We start from the raw sequence: 18,759 nt of genomic DNA, 5'->3' as shown, positions 1-18,759 counted from the left end.
CCTTGGTTTCCGTCTATCCGGGTACAAACCCTGGGAGTGGCCCCTGGGTGTAAGTGTGGCCCCAGGGATTAGTACTGTAGGGGGGCCTGGGAGTGGCCCCTGGGTGTAAGTGTGGCCCCAGGGATTAGTATTGTAGGGGGGCCTGGGAGTGGCCCCTGGGTGTAAATGTGGCCCCAGGGATTAGTATTGTAGGGGGGCCTGGGAGTGGCCCCTGGGTGTAAGTGTGGCCCCAGGGATTAGTATTGTAGGGGGGCCTGGGAGTGGCCCCTGGGTGTAAGTGTGGCCCCAGGGATTAGTACTGTAGGGGGGCCTGGGAGTGGCCCCTGGGTGTAAGTGTGGCCCCAGGGATTAGTAATTGTAGGGGGGCCTGGGAGTGGCCCCTGGGTGTAAGTGTGGCCCCAGGGATTAGTATTGTAGGGGGGCCTGGGAGTGGCCCCTGGGTGTAAGTGTGGCCCCAGGGATTAGTATTGTAGGGGGGCCTGGGAGTGGCCCCTGGGTGTAAGTGTGGCCCCAGGGATTAGTATTGTAGGGGGGCCTGGGAGTGGCCCCTGGGTGTAAGTGTGGCCCCAGGGATTAGTATTGTAGGGGGGCCTGGGAGTGGCCCCTGGGTGTAAGTGTGGCCCCAGGGATTAGTATTGTAGGGCCTGGGAGTGGCCCCTGGGTGTAAGTGTGGCCCCAGGGATTAGTATTGTAGGGCCTGGGAGTGGCCCCTGGGTGTAAGTGTGGCCCGGGGATTAGTATTGTAGGGGGCCTGGGAGTGGCCCCTGGGTGTAAGTGTGGCCCCGGGGATTAGTATTGTAGGGGGGCCTGGGAGTGGCCCCTGGGTGTAAGTGTGGCCCCAGGGATTAGTATTGTAGGGGGGCCTGGGAGTGGCCCCTGGGTGTAAGTGTGGCCCCAGGGATTAGTATTGTAGGGGGGCCTGGGAGTGGCCCCTGGGTGTAAGTGTGGCCCCAGGGATTAGTATTGTAGGGGGGCCTGGGAGTGGCCCCTGGGTGTAAGTGTGGCCCCGGGGATTAGTATTGTAGGGGGGCCTGGGAGTGGCCCCTGGGTGTAAGTGTGGCCCCAGGGATTAGTATTGTAGGGGGGGCCTGGGAGTGGCCCCTGGGTGTAAGTGTGGCCCCAGGGATTAGTATTGTAGGGGGGCCTGGGAGTGGCCCAGGGATTAGTATTTTAGGGGGGGCCTGGGAGTGGCCCCTGGGTGTAAGTGTGGCCCCAGGGATTAGTATTGTAGGGGGGCCTGGGAGTGGCCCCAGGGATTAGTATTGTAGGGGGGCCTGGGAGTGGCCCCTGGGTGTAAGTGTGGCCCCAGGGATTAGTATTGTAGGGGGGCCTGGGAGTGGCCCCTGGGTGTAAGTGTGGCCCCGGGGATTAGTATTGTAGGGGGGCCTGGGAGTGGCCCCTGGGTGTAAGTGTGGCCCCAGGGATTAGTATTGTAGGGGGGCCTGGGAGTGGCCCCTGGGTGTAAGTGTGGCCCCAGGGATTAGTATTGTAGGGGGGCCTGGGAGTGGCCCCAGGGATTAGTATTGTAGGGGGGCCTGGGAGTGGCCCCTAGGTGTAAGTGTGGCCCCAGGGATTAGTATTGTAGGGGGGCCTGGGAGTGGCCCCAGGGATTAGTATTTTAGGGGGGCCTGGGAGTGGCCCCTGGGTGTAAGTGTGGCCCCAGGGATTAGTATTGTAGGGGGGCCTGGGAGTGGCCCCAGGGATTAGTATTGTAGGGGGGCCTGGGAGTGGCCCCTGGGTGTAAGTGTGGCCCCAGGGATTAGTATTGTAGGGGGGCCTGGGAGTGGCCCCTGGGTGTAAGTGTGGCCCCGGGGATTAGTATTGTAGGGGGGCCTGGGAGTGGCCCCTGGGTGTAAGTGTGGCCCCAGGGATTTGTATTGTAGGGGGGCCTGGGAGTGGCCCCTGGGTGTAAGTGTGGCCCCAGGGATTAGTATTGTAGGGGGGCCTGGGAGTGGCCCCTGGGTGTAAGTGTGGCCCCAGGGATTAGTATTGTAGGGGGGCCTGGGAGTGGCCCCTGGGTGTAAATGTGGCCCCAGGGATTAGTATTGTAGGGGGGCCTGGGAGTGGCCCCTGGGTGTAAGTGTGGCCCCAGGGATTAGTATTGTAGGGCCTGGGAGTGGCCCCTGGGTGTAAATGTGGCCCCAGGGATTAGTATTGTAGGGGGGCCTGGGAGTGGCCCCTGGGTGTAAGTGTGGCCCCAGGGATTAGTATTGTAGGGGGGCCTGGGAGTGGCCCCTGGGTGTAAGTGTGGCCCCAGGGATTAGTATTGTAGGGGGGCCTGGGAGTGGCCCCTGGGTGTAAGTGTGGCCCCAGGGATTAGTATTGTAGGGGGGCCTGGGAGTGGCCCCTGGGTGTAAATTTGGCCCCAGGGATTAGTATTGTAGGGGGGCCTGGGAGTGGCCCCTGGGTGTAAGTGTGGCCCCAGGGATTAGTATTGTAGGGGGGCCTGGGAGTGGCCCCTGGGTGTAAATTTGGCCCCAGGGATTAGTATTGTAGGGGGGCCTGGGAGTGGCCCCTGGGTGTAAGTGTGGCCCCAGGGATTAGTATTGTAGGGGGGCCTGGGAGTGGCCCCTGGGTGTAAGTGTGGCCCCAGGGATTAGTATTGTAGGGGGGCCTGGGAGTGGCCCCTGGGTGTAAATGTGGCCCCAGGGATTAGTATTGTAGGGGGGCCTGGGAGTGGCCTCTGGGTGTAAATGTGGCCCCAGGGATTAGTATTGTAGGGGGGCCTGGGAGTGGCCCCTGGGTGTAAGTGTGGCCCCAGGGATTAGTATTGTAGGGGGGCCTGGGAGTGGCCCCTGGGTGTAAGTGTGGCCCCAGGGATTAGTATTGTAGGGGGGCCTGGGAGTGGCCCCTGGGTGTAAGTGTGGCCCCAGGGATTAGTATTGTAGGGGGGCCTGGGAGTGGCCCCTGGGTGTAAATTTGGCCCCAGGGATTAGTATTGTAGGGGGGCCTGGGAGTGGCCCCTGGGTGTAAGTGTGGCCCCAGGGATTAGTATTGTAGGGGGGCCTGGGAGTGGCCCCTGGGTGTAAATTTGGCCCCAGGGATTAGTATTGTAGGGGGGCCTGGGAGTGGCCCCTGGGTGTAAGTGTGGCCCCAGGGATTAGTATTGTAGGGGGGCCTGGGAGTGGCCCCTGGGTGTAAGTGTGGCCCCAGGGATTAGTATTGTAGGGCCTGGGAGTGGCCCCTGGGTGTAAGTGTGTCCCCAGGGATTAGTATTGTAGGGGGGCCTGGGAGTGGCCCCTGGGTGTAAGTGTGGCCCCGGGGATTAGTATTGTAGGGGGGCCTGGGAGTGGCCCCTGGGTGTAAGTGTGGCCCCAGGGATTAGTATTGTAGGGGGGCCTGGGAGTGGCCCCTGGGTGTAAGTGTGGCCCCAGGGATTAGTATTGTAGGGGGGCCTGGGAGTGGCCCCTGGGTGTAAATGTGGCCCTTGTCTTACCCCAGGGATTAGTATTGTAGGGGGGCCTGGGAGTGGCCCCTGGGTGTAAATGTGGCCCCAGGGATTAGTATTGTAGGGGGGCCTGGGAGTGGCCCCTGGGTGTAAGTGTGGCCCCAGGGATTAGTATTGTAGGGGGGCCTGGGAGTGGCCCCTGGGTGTAAGTGTGGCCCCAGGGATTAGTATTGTAGGGGGGCCTGGGAGTGGCCCCTGGGTGTAAATGTGGCCCTTGTCTTACCCCAGGGATTAGTATTGTAGGGGGGCCTGGGAGTGGCCCCTGGGTGTAAATGTGGCCCCAGGGATTAGTATTGTAGGGGGGCCTGGGAGTGGCCCCTGGGTGTAAGTGTGGCCCCGGGGATTAGTATTGTAGGGGGGCCTGGGAGTGGCCCCAGGGATTAGTATTTTAGGGGGGCCTGGGAGTGGCCCCTGGGTGTAAGTGTGGCCCCAGGGATTAGTATTGTAGGGGGGCCTGGGAGTGGCCCCAGGGATTAGTATTGTAGGGGGGCCTGGGAGTGGCCCCTGGGTGTAAGTGTGGCCCCAGGGATTAGTATTGTAGGGGGGCCTGGGAGTGGCCCCTGGGTGTAAGTGTGGCCCCGGGGATTAGTATTGTAGGGGGGCCTGGGAGTGGCCCCTGGGTGTAAGTGTGGCCCCAGGGATTAGTATTGTAGGGGGGCCTGGGAGTGGCCCCAGGGATTAGTATTGTAGGGGGGCCTGGGAGTGGCCCCTGGGTGTAAGTGTGGCCCCAGGGATTAGTATTGTAGGGGGGCCTGGGAGTGGCCCCTGGGTGTAAATGTGGCCCTTGTCTTACCCCAGGGATTAGTATTGTAGGGGGGCCTGGGAGTGGCCCCTGGGTGTAAATGTGGCCCCAGGGATTAGTATTGTAGGGGGGCCTGGGAGTGGCCCCTGGGTGTAAGTGTGGCCCCGGGGATTAGTATTGTAGGGGGGCCTGGGAGTGGCCCCAGGGATTAGTATTGTAGGGGGGCCTGGGAGTGGCCCCTGGGTGTAAATGTGGCCCTTGTCTTACCCCAGGGATTAGTATTGTAGGGGGGCCTGGGAGTGGCCCCTGGGTGTAAATGTGGCCCCAGGGATTAGTATTGTAGGGGGGCCTGGGAGTGGCCCCTGGGTGTAAGTGTGGCCCCAGGGATTAGTATTGTAGGGGGGCCTGGGAGTGGCCCCTGGGTGTAAGTGTGGCCCCAGGGATTAGTATTGTAGGGGGGCCTGGGAGTGGCCCCTGGGTGTAAGTGTGGCCCCGGGGATTAGTATTGTAGGGGGGCCTGGGAGTGGCCCCTGGGTGTAAGTGTGGCCCCAGGGATTAGTATTGTAGGGGGGCCTGGGAGTGGCCCCTGGGTGTAAGTGTGGCCCCAGGGATTAGTATTGTAGGGGGGCCTGGGAGTGGCCCCTGGGTGTAAGTGTGGCCCCAGGGATTAGTATTGTAGGGGGGCCTGGGAGTGGCCCCTGGGTGTAAATTTGGCCCCAGGGATTAGTATTGTAGGGGGGCCTGGGAGTGGCCCCTGGGTGTAAGTGTGGCCCCAGGGATTAGTATTGTAGGGGGGCCTGGGAGTGGCCCCTGGGTGTAAATGTGGCCCCAGGGATTAGTATTGTAGGGCCTGGGAGTGGCCCCTGGGTGTAAATGTGGCCCCAGGGATTAGTATTGTAGGGGGGCCTGGGAGTGGCCCCTGGGTGTAAATGTGGCCCCAGGGATTAGTATTGTAGGGGGGCCTGGGAGTGGCCCCTGGGTGTAAATGTGGCCCCAGGGATTAGTATTGTAGGGGGGCCTGGGAGTGGCCCCAGGGATTAGTATTGTAGGGGGGCCTGGGAGTGGCCCCTGGGTGTAAGTGTGGCCCCAGGGATTAGTATTGTAGGGGGGCCTGGGAGTGGCCCCTGGGTGTAAGTGTGGCCCCGGGGATTAGTATTGTAGGGGGGCCTGGGAGTGGCCCCTGGGTGTAAGTGTGGCCCCAGGGATTAGTATTGTAGGGGGGCCTGGGAGTGGCCCCTGGGTGTAAGTGTGGCCCCAGGGATTAGTATTGTAGGGGGGCCTGGGAGTGGCCCCTGGGTGTAAGTGTGGCCCCAGGGATTAGTATTGTAGGGGGGCCTGGGAGTGGCCCCTGGGTGTAAATGTGGCCCCAGGGATTAGTATTGTAGGGCCTGGGAGTGGCCCCTGGGTGTAAGTGTGGCCCCAGGGATTAGTATTGTAGGGGGGCCTGGGAGTGGCCCCTGGGTGTAAATGTGGCCCCAGGGATTAGTATTGTAGGGGGGCCTGGGAGTGGCCCCTGGGTGTAAATGTGGCCCCAGGGATTAGTATTGTAGGGGGGCCTGGGAGTGGCCCCTGGGTGTAAATGTGGCCCCAGGGATTAGTATTGTAGGGGGGCCTGGGAGTGGCCCCAGGGATTAGTATTGTAGGGGGGCCTGGGAGTGGCCCCAGGGATTAGTATTGTAGGGGGGCAACAGAGCAATACCCCCCATAGAGGGGGACTAGGGCTGCCGGGTAACAGGCAGTTCCTGTAGGTGCATGGCTCCATAGCAACCAGTTCAGCCTGCAGCATGCATCTAAACGCTAAGTAGCTGGGGGGTCAATTTGCGCCACTAGTATTAGAGGGGTGAGGGGAGAGCCCTATAGGGAGCCAATCAGCTGCCTCTCTTGCCCTTGGGCGGGAAGCCTGGGGCCCCTACACTATAAGTTTACATGCTGTGCGCCCCAATACTGTAACAACCAATCACTGTGCAGCTTTCATTCCCTTGAATACACCACTAAAAGCTAAGTGCTAATTGGCAACTATAGGCCGGGCAGCCTTTAGCAGCCGCTAGTACTACAGAGTAATTAGATACTGAGGTAAATTCCCCTCTCAAGGCGGACTAACGTTACGCTACTTTAGGAAAAGCACAGCCTTATGGGGTGTACCAAGATGGCGCTAGGTAGAGCAGTCAGCAGGGGCAGTACAACCGGAAGCGCACAGCCAGCCGAGCCCTACCAAGATGGCGCTCTTTCCGGCCTGTGCTGGTAGCGCGATTTCCCCTGCTGTGGGTGTAGTAAGATGGCGGCGGCGGGCAGCTGGTCGGAGCGGGTACTGGAGCTGGTGCTGCGGATGAACAGTCTGCAGGGGGGAGGTGAGTCCCCAGCCATCCGAACTGTGGGCCCAATGGGTCCCTTCACCGAACCCTGCCTCCTCTGCATGAATGGCGCTCATTCCTTATCGGAACCGTGTGAGTGTGAGTGTGTGAGTGTGTGAGAGTGTGAGTGTGAGTGTGTGAGAGTGTGTGTGTGTGTGGGTGTGTGAGTGAGTATATAGTGAGTGTGTGAGAGTGTGTGTGTGAGTGAGTATATAGTGTGTGTGTGTGTGAGTGAGTATATAGTGTGTGTGTGTGTGTGAGTGTGAGTGAGTATATAGTGAGTGTGTGTGTGAGTATATAGTGTGTGTGTGAGTGAGTGTGAGTGTGTGAGTATATAGTGAGTGTGAGTGAGTATATAGTGAGTGTGAGTGAGTATATAGTGAGTGTGTGTGAGTATATAGTGTGTGTGTGAGTGAGTGTGAGTGTGTGAGTATATAGTGAGTGTGAGTGAGTATATAGTGAGTGTGTGTGTGAGTGAGTATATAGTGTGTGTGTATATAGTGAGTGTGTGTGTGTGTGTGTGAGTGTGAGTGAGTATATAGTGTGAGTGAGTATATAGTGTGTGTGTGTGTGTGAGTGTGAGTGAGTATATAGTGAGTGTGTGTGTGAGTATATAGTGTGTGTGTGAGTGAGTGTGAGTGTGTGAGTATATAGTGAGTGTGAGTGAGTATATAGTGAGTGTGAGTGAGTATATAGTGAGTGTGTGTGTGAGTATATAGTGTGTGTGTGAGTGTGAGTGTGTGAGTATATAGTGAGTGTGAGTGAGTATATAGTGAGTGTGAGTGAGTATATAGTGAGTGTGAGTGAGTATATAGTGAGTGTGTGTGTGAGTGAGTATATAGTGTGTGTGTATATAGTGAGTGTGTGTGTGTGTGTGTGTGTGTGTGTGAGTGAGTATATAGTGAGTGTGAGTGAGTATATAGTGAGTGTGTGTGAGTATATAGTGTGTGTGTGAGTGTGTATATAGTGAGTGAGTGTGAGTGTGTGTGAGTGAGTATATAGTGTGTGTGAGTGAGTATATAGTGTGTGTGAGTGAGTATATAGTGTGTGTGAGTGAGTATATAGTGAGTGTGAGTGAGTATATAGTGAGTGTGAGTGAGTATATAGTGAGTGTGAGTGAGTATATAGTGTGTGTGAGTGAGTATATAGTGTGTGTGAGTGTGTGTATATAGTGAGTGAGTGTGAGTGAGTATATAGTGTGTGTGAGTGAGTATATAGTGAGTGTGAGTGAGTATATAGTGAGTGTGAGTGAGTATATAGTGAGTGTGAGTGAGTATATAGTGAGTGAGTGTGAGTGAGTATATAGTGTGTGTGAGAGTGAGTATATAGTGTGTGTGTGAGTGAGTATATAGTGTGTGTGTGAGTGTGTATATAGTGAGTGAGTGTGAGTGTGTGTGAGTGAGTATATAGTGTGTGTGAGTGAGTATATAGTGAGTGTGAGTGAGTATATAGTGAGTGTGAGTGAGTATATAGTGAGTGTGAGTGAGTATATAGTGAGTGTGAGTGAGTATATAGTGTGTGTGAGTGAGTATATAGTGTGTGTGAGTGTGTGTATATAGTGAGTGTGAGTGTGTGTGAGTGAGTATATAGTGTGTGTGTGTGTGAGTGAGTATATAGTGTGTGTGTGTGTGAGTGTGAGTGAGTATATAGTGAGTGTGTGTGTGTGAGTATATAGTGTGTGTGTGAGTGAGTGTGAGTGTGTGAGTATATAGTGAGTGTGAGTGAGTATATAGTGAGTGTGAGTGAGTATATAGTGAGTGTGAGTGAGTATATAGTGAGTGTGTGTGTGAGTGAGTATATAGTGTGTGTGTATATAGTGAGTGTGTGTGTGTGAGTGTGAGTGAGTATATAGTGAGTGTGTGTGAGTATATAGTGTGTGTGTGAGTGTGTATATAGTGAGTGAGTGTGAGTGTGTGTGAGTGAGTATATAGTGTGTGTGAGTGAGTATATAGTGTGTGTGAGTGAGTATATAGTGAGTGTGAGTGAGTATATAGTGAGTGTGAGTGAGTATATAGTGAGTGTGAGTGAGTATATAGTGAGTGTGAGTGAGTATATAGTGTGTGTGAGTGAGTATATAGTGTGTGTGAGTGAGTATATAGTGTGTGTATATAGTGAGTGAGTGTGAGTGTGTGTGAGTGAGTATATAGTGTGTGTGAGTGAGTATATAGTGAGTGTGAGTGAGTATATAGTGAGTGTGAGTGAGTATATAGTGAGTGTGAGTGAGTATATAGTGTGTGTGTGAGTGAGTATATAGTGTGTGTGTGAGTGTGTATATAGTGAGTGAGTGTGAGTGTGTGTGAGTGAGTATATAGTGTGTGTGAGTGAGTATATAGTGAGTGTGAGTGAGTATATAGTGAGTGTGAGTGAGTATATAGTGAGTGTGAGTGAGTATATAGTGAGTGTGAGTGAGTATATAGTGTGTGTGAGTGAGTATATAGTGTGTGTGAGTGTGTGTATATAGTGAGTGAGTGTGAGTGTGTGTGAGTGAGTATATAGTGTGTGTGAGTGAGTATATAGTGAGTGTGAGTGAGTATATAGTGAGTGTGAGTGAGTATATAGTGAGTGTGAGTGAGTATATAGTGTGTGTGTGAGTGAGTATATAGTGTGTGTGTGAGTGTGTATATAGTGAGTGAGTGTGAGTGTGTGTGAGTGAGTATATAGTGTGTGTGAGTGAGTATATAGTGAGTGTGAGTGAGTATATAGTGAGTGTGAGTGAGTATATAGTGAGTGTGAGTGAGTATATAGTGAGTGTGAGTGAGTATATAGTGAGTGTGAGTGAGTATATAGTGTGTGTGAGTGTGTGTATATAGTGAGTGAGTGTGAGTGTGTGTGAGTGAGTATATAGTGAGTGAGTGTGAGTGTGTGTGAGTGAGTATATAGTGTGTGTGAGTGAGTATATAGTGAGTGAGTGTGAGTGTGTGTGAGTGAGTATATAGTGTGTGTGAGTGAGTATATAGTGAGTGTGAGTGAATATATAGTGAGTGTGAGTGAGTATATAGTGAGTGTGAGTGAGTATATAGTGAGTGTGAGTGAGTATATAGTGAGTGTGAGGGGCTGGGCGCTGTTGGGTTTGGGGGGGGGGGCACTGTTGGGTTTGGGGGTGCTGCTGGTTCTGATGGGCCCCACTGGGCTGTGTTGCAGGCTGCGTGCCGTTCTGGGTGCAGGGGTTCCGCGTGGGCTGGGCGCTGTTGGGTTTGGGGGGGGCGCTGTTGGGTTGGGGGGGCGCTGTTGGGTTTGGGGGGTGCTGCTGGTTCTGATGGGCCCACTGGGCTGTGTTGCAGGCTGCGTGCCGTTCTGGGTGCAGGGGTTCCGCGTGGGCTGGGCGCTGTTGGGTTTGGGGATTCCGCGTGGGCTGGGCGCTGTTGGGTTTGGGGGGGGCGCTGTTGGGTTTGGGGGTGCTGCTGGTTCTGATGGGCCCCACTGGGCTGTGTTGCAGGCTGCGTGCCGTTCTGGGTGCAGGGGTTCCGCGTGGGCTGGGCGCTGTTGGGTTTGGGGGGGGGCAGTGTTGGGTTTGGGGGGGCAGTGTTGGGTTTGGGGGTGCTGCTGGTTCTGATGGGCCCCACTGGGCTGTGTTGCAGGCTGCGTGCCGTTCTGGGTGCAGGGGTTCCGCGTGGGCTGGGCGCTGTTGGGTTTGGGGGGGGCAGTGTTGGGTTTGGGGGTGCTGCTGGTTCTGATGGGCCCCACTGGGCTGTGTTGCAGGCTGCGTGCCGTTCTGGGTGCAGGGGTTCCGCGTGGGCTGGGCGCTGTTGGGTTTGGGGGGGGCAGTGTTGGGTTTGGGGGTGCTGCTGGTTCTGATGGGCCCCACTGGGCTGTGTTGCAGGCTGCGTGCCATTCTGGGTGCAGGGGTTCCGCGTGGGCTGGGCGCTGTTGGGTTTGGGGGGGGCAGTGTTGGGTTTGGGGGTGCTGCTGGTTCTGATGGGCCCCACTGGGCTGTGTTGCAGGCTGCGTGCCGTTCTGGGTGCAGGGGTTCCGCGTGGGCTGGGCGCTGTTGGGTTTGGGGGGGCAGTGTTGGGTTTGGGGGTGCTGCTGGTTCTGATGGGCCCCACTGGGCTGTGTTGCAGGCTGCGTGCCGTTCTGGGTGCAGGGGTTCCGCGTGGGCTGGGCGCTGTTGGGTTTGGGGGGGGCAGTGTTGGGTTTGGGGGGGGCAGTGTTGGGTTTGGGGTGCTGCTGGTTCTGATGGGCCCCACTGGGCTGTGTTGCAGGCTGCGTGCCGTTCTGGGTGCAGGGGTTCCGCGTGGGCTGGGCGCTGTTGGGTTTGGGGGGGGCAGTGTTGGGTTTGGGGGTGCTGCTGGTTCTGATGGGCCCACTGGGCTGTGTTGCAGGCTGCGTGCCATTCTGGGTGCAGGGGTTCCGCGTGGGCTGGGCGCTGTTGGGTTTGGGGGGGCGCTGTTGGGTTTGGGGGGGCGCTGTTGGGTTTGGGGGTGCTGCTGGTTCTGATGGGCCCCACTGGGCTGTGTTGCAGGCTGCGTGCCGTTCTGGGTGCAGGGGTTCCGCGTGGGCTGGGCGCTGTTGGGTTTGGGGGGGGCAGTGTTGGGTTTGGGGGTGCTGCTGGTTCTGATGGGCCCCACTGGGCTGTGTTGCAGGCTGCGTGCCGTTCTGGGTGCAGGGGTTCCGCGTGGGCTGGGCGCTGTTGGGTTTGGGGGGGGCAGTGTTGGGTTTGGGGGTGCTGCTGGTTCTGATGGGCCCCACTGGGCTGTGTTGCAGGCTGCGTGCCGTTCTGGGTGCAGGGGTTCCGCGTGGGCTGGGCGCTGTTGGGTTTGGGGGGGCGCTGTTGGGTTTGGGGGTGCTGCTGGTTCTGATGGGCCCCACTGGGCTGTGTTGCAGGCTGCGTGCCGTTCTGGGTGCAGGGGTTCCGCGTGGGCTGGGCGCTGCAGGGAGTGGCGGAGCGGCTGTGCCGATACCCAGACGTATTCACTCTCGCCGAGGGCCCGGGTCCCGCCAAGCTGGAGCTGAGTGAGCGCTTACACTCCCCGGAGGAGAGGACGGCGGCGGTGCAGGAAGTGATGGCGGATCTGCAGAGACAGGGGGCGTATCCGTGCCTCCGGGAGTGGAGGGATGAGGTGGGTTTCACTGTGTAGTTCAGCAACAGCTTCCTGCCTGCCGGGGGCTGGTCATGTGACTGGGATTCCACTTCCTTGTGACTAATGTTCCGTGTAAATCGATTGGTGCCGGGGGGGACATGTGATTGGCTGCCGGGGGGTCAGCTGATGCTCGGTGCCACCCATCCCTGGCACTAACTCTCTGACTCTTTCAATGGGTTGGTGCCGGGGGGTCAGCTGATGCCCGGTGCCACCCATCCCTGGCACTAACTCTCTGACTCTTTCAATGGGTTGGTGCCGGGGGGTCAGCTGATGCCCGGTGCCACCCATCCCTGGCACTAACTCTCTGACTCTTTCAATGGGTTGGTGCCGGGGGGGTCAGCTGATGCCCGGTGCCACCCATCCCTGGCACTAACACTCTGACTCAATGGGTTGGTGCCCGGTGCCACCCATCCCTGGCACTAACTCTCTGACTCAATGGGTTGGTGCCCGGTGCCACCCATGCCTGGCACTAACACTCTGACTCAATGGGTTGGTGCCCGGTGCCACCCATCCCTGGCACTAACACTCTGACTCAATGGGTTGGTGCCCGGTGCCACCCATCCCTGGCACTAACTCTCTGACTCAATGGGTTGGTGCCCGGTGCCACCCATGCCTGGCACTAACTCTGACTCTTTCAATGGGTTGGTGCCCGGTGCCACCCATCCCTGGCACTAACTCTGACTCTTTCAATGGGTTGGTGCCCGGTGCCACCCATCCCTGGCACTAACTCTCTGACTCTTTCAATGGGTTGGTGCCCGGTGCCACCCATCCCTGGCACTAACTCTCTGACTCTTTCAATGGGTTGGTGCCCGGTGCCACCCATCCCTGGCACTAACTCTGACTCTTTCAATGGGTTGGTGCCCGGGTGCCACCCATCCCTGGCACTAACTCTGACTCTTTCAATGGGTTGGTGCCCGGTGCCACCCATCCCTGGCACTAACTCTGACTCTTTCAATGGGTTGGTGCCCGGTGCCACCCATCCTGGCACTAACTCTGACTCTTTCAATGGGTTGGTGCCCGGTGCCACCCATCCCTGGCACTAACTCTGACTCTTTCAATGGGTTGGTGCCGGTGCCACCCATCCCTGGCACTAACTCTCTGACTCTTTCAATGGGTTGGTGCCCGGTGCCACCCATCCCTGGCACTAACTCTGACTCTTTCAATGGGTTGGTGCCCGGTGCCACCCATCCCTGGCACTAACTCTCTGACTCTTTCAATGGGTTGGTGCCCGGTGCCACCCATCCCTGGCACTAACTCTGACTCTTTCAATGGGTTGGTGCCCGGTGCCACCCATCCCTGGCACTAACTCTGACTCTTTCAATGGGTTGGTGCCCGGTGCCACCCATCCCTGGCACTAACTCTCTGACTCTTTCAATGGGTTGGTGCCCGGTGCCACCCATCCCTGGCACTAACTCTGACTCTTTCAATGGGTTGGTGCCCGGTGCCACCCATCCCTGGCACTAACTCTGACTCTTTCAATGGGTTGGTGCCCGGTGCCACCCATCCCTGGCACTAACTCTCTGACTCTTTCAATGGGTTGGTGCCCGGTGCCACCCATCCCTGGCACTAACTCTCTGACTCTTTCTCAGCTCTATGATGTGAAGCGCCAGTTCTCGGATGCCCCCCTGCTGAGCATGGAACGTGCCGCCACACGTGAGTAGCCCCGCCCCCTCTGTGCCCTATCTTTGCCCGGGCAGTGTGTGCCGCCCCATTTACCCTCCATTTGCCCCCTGCCCAGCTCTGCTCGGGGTGCCACGTTACGGGGTGCACATTAATGGGGTTCAGCGCAGAGGCTCCCAGACGTTCATGTGGATCGCTCGCCGCTCGATGACCAAACCCACGTACCCGGGGCAACTGGACCACCTGGTGAGGGGGCAGCTGTGGGCTGAGGGGCGGGGCAGTTGGGGCAGATTGACAGATTGTGTGTGTGTGTAACAGGCAGCCGGGGGCATCGCCGCGGGGCACGGAGTCTGGGCGACTCTGCTGAAGGAATGCACGGAGGAGGCTTGTATCCCAGAATCCCTTGCTGCCACTGCCAAGCCCGCTGGCACCGTCAGGTACTGACCCGTGTGGTTATTGGTGGCACCGTACCTACCCCCCCCCCCCCCCCAATACTGACTTTCTCCTGCCCCTGCATCCCTACAGTTACGCCTACCAGCAGGAGGGTGGCATCTACATCGAGTGCCAGTTTGTCTTCGACCTGGAGGTGCCCGACTCCTTCCAACCCAAAGTGGGCGATGGGGAGGTGCAGGAGTTCTACCTGTGGCCGCTGGATCAGGTACGGGGACCCCCCCCCCAAAATCCAGCTCAGCCCAGTATGTGCCCGGGACCCATGGCACCTATTCCCCACAACCTGATGTACCTGTACCCCCCCCAGTGTAACTGTGCCCCTCCCTGTACCCCCCCAGTGTAACTGTGCCCCTCCCTGTACCCCCCCAGTGTAACTGTGCCCCTCCCTGTACCCCCCCAGTGTAACTGTGCTCCTCCCTGTACCCCCCCAGTGTAACTGTGCCCCCTCCCTGTACCCCCCCCAGTGTAACTGTGCCCCTCCTGTACCCCCCAGTGTAACTGTGCCCCTCCCTGTACCCCCCAGTGTAACTGTGCCCCTCCCTGTACCCCCCCCAGTGTAACTGTGCCCCTCCCTGTACCCCCCCCAGTGTAACTGTGCCCCTCCCTGTACCCCCCCCAGTGTAACTGTGCCCCTCCCTGTACCCCCCCCAGTGTAACTGTGCCCCTCCCTGTACCCCCCCCCAGTGTAACTGTGCCCCTCCCTGTACCCCCCCCAGTGTAACTGTGCCCCTCCCTGTACCCCCCCCAGTGTAACTGTGCCCCTCCCTGTACCCCCCCCCAGTGTAACTGTGCCCCTCCCTGTACCCCCCCAGTGTAACTGTGCCCCTCCCTGTACCCCCCCAGTGTAACTGTGGCCCCTCCCTGTACCCCCCCAGTGTAACTGTGCCCCTCCCTGTACCCCCCCCAGTGTAACTGTGCCCTCCTGTACCCCCCCAGTGTAACTGTGCCGCTCCCTGTACCCCCCCAGTGTAACTGTGCCCCTCCCTGTACCCCCCCCAGTGTAACTGTGCCGCTCCCTGTACCCCCCCCAGTGTAACTGTGCCGCTCCTGTACCCCCCCCAGTGTAACTGTGCCCCTCCCTGTACCCCCCCAGTGTAACTGTGCCCCTCCCTGTACCCCCCCCCCAGTGTAACTGTGCCCTCCCTGTACCCCCCAGTGTAACTGTGCCCTCCCTGTACCCCCCCCAGTGTAACTGTGCCGCTCCCTGTACCCCCCCCAGTGTAACTGTGCCCCTCCCTGTACCCCCCCCCCAGTGTAAACTGTGCCGCTCCCTGTACCCCCCCAGTGTAACTGTGCCCCTCCCTGTACCCCCCCCAGTGTAACTGTGCCGCTCCCTGTACCCCCCCCCAGTGTAACTGTGGCCCCTCCCTGTACCCCCCCCAGTGTAACTGTGCCCCTCCCTGTACCCCCAGTGTAACTGTGCCCCTCCCTGTACCCCCCCCCCCAGTGTAACTGTGCCGCTCCCTGTACCCCCCCCAGTGTAACTGTGCCCCTCCCTGTACCCCCCCCAGTGTAACTGTGCCCCTCCCTGTACCCCCCCAGTGTAACTGTGCCCCTTCCCTGTACCCCCCCCCCAGTGTAACTGTGCCGCTCACTGTACCCCCCCAGTGTAACTGTGCCCCTCCCTGTACCCCCCCCAGTGTAACTGTGCCCCTCCCTGTGCCCCTCCCTGTACCCCCCCCAGTGTAACTGTGCCCCTCCCTGTACCCCCCCAGTGTAACTGTGCCCCTCCCTGTACCCCCCCAGTGTAACTGTGCCCCTCCCTGTACCCCCCAGTGTAACTGTGGCCCCTCCCTGTACCCCCCCCCCCCAGTGTAACTGTGCCGCTCACTGTACCCCCCAGTGTAACTGTGCCCCTCCCTGTGCCCTCCCTGTACCCCCCCCAGTGTAACTGTGCCCCTCCCTGTGCCCCTCCCTGTACCCCCCCAGTGTAACTGTGCCCCTCCCTGTACCCCCCAGTGTAACTGTGCCCCTCCCTGTACCCCCCAGTGTAACTGTGCCCCTCCCTGTACCCCCCCAGTGTAACTGTGCCCCTCCTGTACCCCCCCCCAGTGTAACTGTGCCCCTCCCTGTACCCCCCCAGTGTAACTGTGCCCCTCCCTGTACCCCCCCCAGTGTAACTGTGCCCCGCCCTGTACCCCCCCCAGTGTAACTGTGCCCCTCCCTGTACCCCCCCCCCAGTGTAACTGTGCCCCGCCCTGTACCCCCCCCCCAGTGTAACTGTGCCCCTCCCTGTACCCCTCCCAGTGTAACTGTGCCCCTCCCTGTACCCCCCCCAGTGTAACTGTGCCCCTCCCTGTACCCCCCCCCCAGTGTAACTGTGCCCCTCCCTGTACCCCCCCCAGTGTAACTGTGCCCCTCCCTGTACCCCCCCCCCAGTGTAACTGTGCCCCTCCCTGTACCCCCCCAGTGTAACTGTGCCGCTCACTGTACCCCCCCCAGTGTAACTGTGCCGCTCACTGTACCCCCCCCAGTGTAACTGTGCCCCTCCCTTTACCCCCCCCCAGTGTAACTGTGCCCCTCCCTGTACCCCCCCAGTGTAAACTGTGCCCCTCCCTGTACCCCCCCCAGTGTAACTGTGCCCCTCCCTGTACCCCCTCCAGTGTAACTGTGCCCCTCCCTGTACCCCCCCCAGTGTAACTGTGCCCCTCCCTGTACCCCCCAGTGTAACTGTGCCCCTCCCTGTACCCCCCCCAGTGTAACTGTGCCCCTCCCTGTACCCCCCAGTGTAACTGTGCCCCTCCTGTACCCCCCCAGTGTAACTGTGCCCCTCCCTGTACCCCCCCCAGTGTAACTGTGCCCCTCCCTGTACCCCCCCCAGTGTAACTGTGGCCCCTCCCCTGTACCCCCCCCAGTGTAACTGTGCCCCTCCCTGTACCCCCCCCAGTGTAACTGTGCCCCTCCCTGTACCCCCCCAGTGTAACTGTGCCCCTCCCTGTACCCCCCCCCCCCAGTGTAACTGTGCCCCTCCCTGTACCCCCCCAGTGTAACTGTGCCCCTCCCTGTACCCCCCCCAGTGTAACTGTGCCCCTCCCTGTACCCCCCCCAGTGTAACTGTGCCCTCCCTGTACCCCCCCAGTGTAACTGTGCCCCTCCCTGTACCCCCCCCAGTGTAACTGTGCCCCTCCCTGTACCCCCCCCAGTGTAACTGTGCCCCTCCCTGTACCCCCCCAGTGTAACTGTGCCCCTCCCTGTACCCCCCCAGTGTAACTGTGCCCCTCCCTGTACCCCCCCCCAGTGTAACTGTGCCCCTCCCTGTACCCCCCCCCAGTGTAACTGTGCCCCTCCCTGTACCCGTAGGTGAGAGAAGCCATCGCCAGTGACCAATTCAAGCCCAACTGTGCGCTGGTGGTGCTGGATTTCCTGCTGCGCAATGGGCACCTGGACCCGGACAAAGGTGAGGGGGGAGGGGCAAGTGGACCTTCTGGATCAGAGACTCGGCACAGAACCAGCTGTCGGTTATAAATAATGAAACAATATCTGTAACTGCTCCTAATGGCTCTTCCTTCCTCATAGAGACCCACTACCCAGCGCTGGTACAGAACCTGCACCGCCCACTCTGACTCCTGCACCGCCCACTCTGACTCCTGCACCGCCCGCCCACTCTGACTCCTGCCCCGCCCGCCCACTCTGACTCCTGCCCCGCCCACTCTGACTCCTGCCCCGCCCACTCTGACTCCTGCACCGCCCGCCCACTCTGACTCCTGCCCGCCCGCCCACTCTGCTCTGACTCCTGCCCCGCCCGCCCACTCTGACTCCTGCCCCGCCCGCCCACTCTGACTCCTGCCCCGCCCGCCCACTCTGACTCCTGCCCCGCCCGCCCACTCTGACTCCTGCCCCGCCCGCCCACTCTGACTCCTGCCCCGCCCGCCCACTCTGACTCCTGCCCCGCCCGCCCACTCTGACTCCTGCCCCGCCCGCCCACTCTGACTCCTGCCCCGCCCGCCCACTCTGACTCCTGCCCCGCCCGCCCACTCTGACTCCTGCCCCGCCCGCCCACTCTGACTCCTGCCCCGCCCGCCCACTCTGACTCCTGCCCCGCCCGCCCACTCTGACTCCTGCCCCGCCCGCCCACTCTGACTCCTGCCCCGCCCGCCCACTCTGACTCCTGCCCCGTCCGCCCACTCTGACTCCTGCTTCCTGGTGCCCAATGCTTGTCCATACAGAACAGACCAAGGTTTTCTACTGCTCCAGTCCTGACTGTAACTGATCCAGTGCAATAAATGTTCTGTGTGGCCCCGAACTGTACCCCGTGTCCCCCCAGTTTTAGTGGCCAATCCCCCACAGCCTTGTGCCTTTATATGGGGGGCACAGAACCCCTCAGTGACTGCTAATATCCTTATCATTTACAGTAGGGGGTACATTATCCCTTATAATACATGAGTGATACTCAGAGTTCCCTGTATAACTCAGCCTGCAGCCTTGTGCCTTTATATGGGGGGCACAGAACCCCTCAGTGACTGCTAATATCCTTATCATTTACAGTAGGTGGTACATTATTCCTTATAATACATGAGTGATACTCAGAGTTCCCTGTATAACTCAGCCTGCAGCCTTGTGCCTTTATATGGGGGGCACAGAACCCCTCAGTGACTGCTAATATCCTTATCATTTACAGTAGGGGGTACATTATTCCTTATAATACATGAGTGATACTCAGAGTTCCCTGTATAACTCAGCCTGCAGCCTTGTGCCTTTATATGGGGGGCACAGAACCCCTCAGTGACTGCTAATATCCTTATCATTTACAGTAGGGGGTACATTATCCCTTATAATACATGAGTGATACTCAGAGTTCCCTGTATAACTCAGCCTGCAGCCTTGTGCCTTTATATGGGGGGCACAGAACCCCTCAGTGACTGCTAATATCCTTATCATTTACAGTAGGGGGTACATTATCCCTTATGATACATGAGTGATACTCACAGTTCCCTGTATAACTCAGCCAGCAGGCAGGTGTGTGAATGGGATTGTGGGAAATAGTTGGATTTGGGGGGGGTGGGGCTGAGTATAGATGGGGGGTGCTACAGTAAGAAATGGAAAAGAATTGGGGGTTCGGCTGGGAGG

The 18,759-nt window shown here is 58.6% G+C and overlaps 1 protein-coding gene across 1 annotated transcript; it reads left to right on the top strand.

Annotated features, from left to right (window-relative positions):
- Positions 1–6,417: 6,417 nt before the first annotated feature.
- LOC116406888 (nudix hydrolase 20, chloroplastic-like) lies at positions 6,418–17,413 on the top strand. The gene is made up of 8 exons (XM_031891900.1): positions 6,418–6,538; positions 11,366–11,601; positions 13,212–13,275; positions 13,361–13,488; positions 13,561–13,679; positions 13,768–13,900; positions 16,993–17,089; positions 17,209–17,413. The coding sequence occupies exons 1-8, from the start codon at positions 6,466–6,468 to the stop codon at positions 17,253–17,255; spliced, it is 897 nt and encodes a 298-aa protein (XP_031747760.1). The 5' UTR covers positions 6,418–6,465; the 3' UTR covers positions 17,256–17,413.
- The last annotated feature ends 1,346 nt before the right edge of the window (positions 17,414–18,759 follow it).

The sequence above is a fragment of the Xenopus tropicalis genome, chromosome 8 (assembly GCF_000004195.4).
Source record: "Xenopus tropicalis strain Nigerian chromosome 8, UCB_Xtro_10.0, whole genome shotgun sequence".
Lineage (NCBI taxonomy): Eukaryota > Metazoa > Chordata > Amphibia > Anura > Pipidae > Xenopus > Xenopus tropicalis.
This window is presented reverse-complemented; position numbering and strand designations above follow the sequence as displayed.

Excerpts from the sequence above, each read along its gene's own strand:
- LOC116406888 (XM_031891900.1), top strand. The coding sequence starts at position 6,466 with ATGGCGGCGGCGGGCAGCTGGTCGGAGCGGGTACTGGAGCTGGTGCTG. Across the intron at positions 13,901-16,992 it reads ACCTGTGGCCGCTGGATCAG|GTGAGAGAAGCCATCGCCAG; the intron begins GTACGGGGACCC and ends CTGTACCCGTAG. Across the intron at positions 17,090-17,208 it reads GCACCTGGACCCGGACAAAG|AGACCCACTACCCAGCGCTG; the intron begins GTGAGGGGGGAG and ends CCTTCCTCATAG.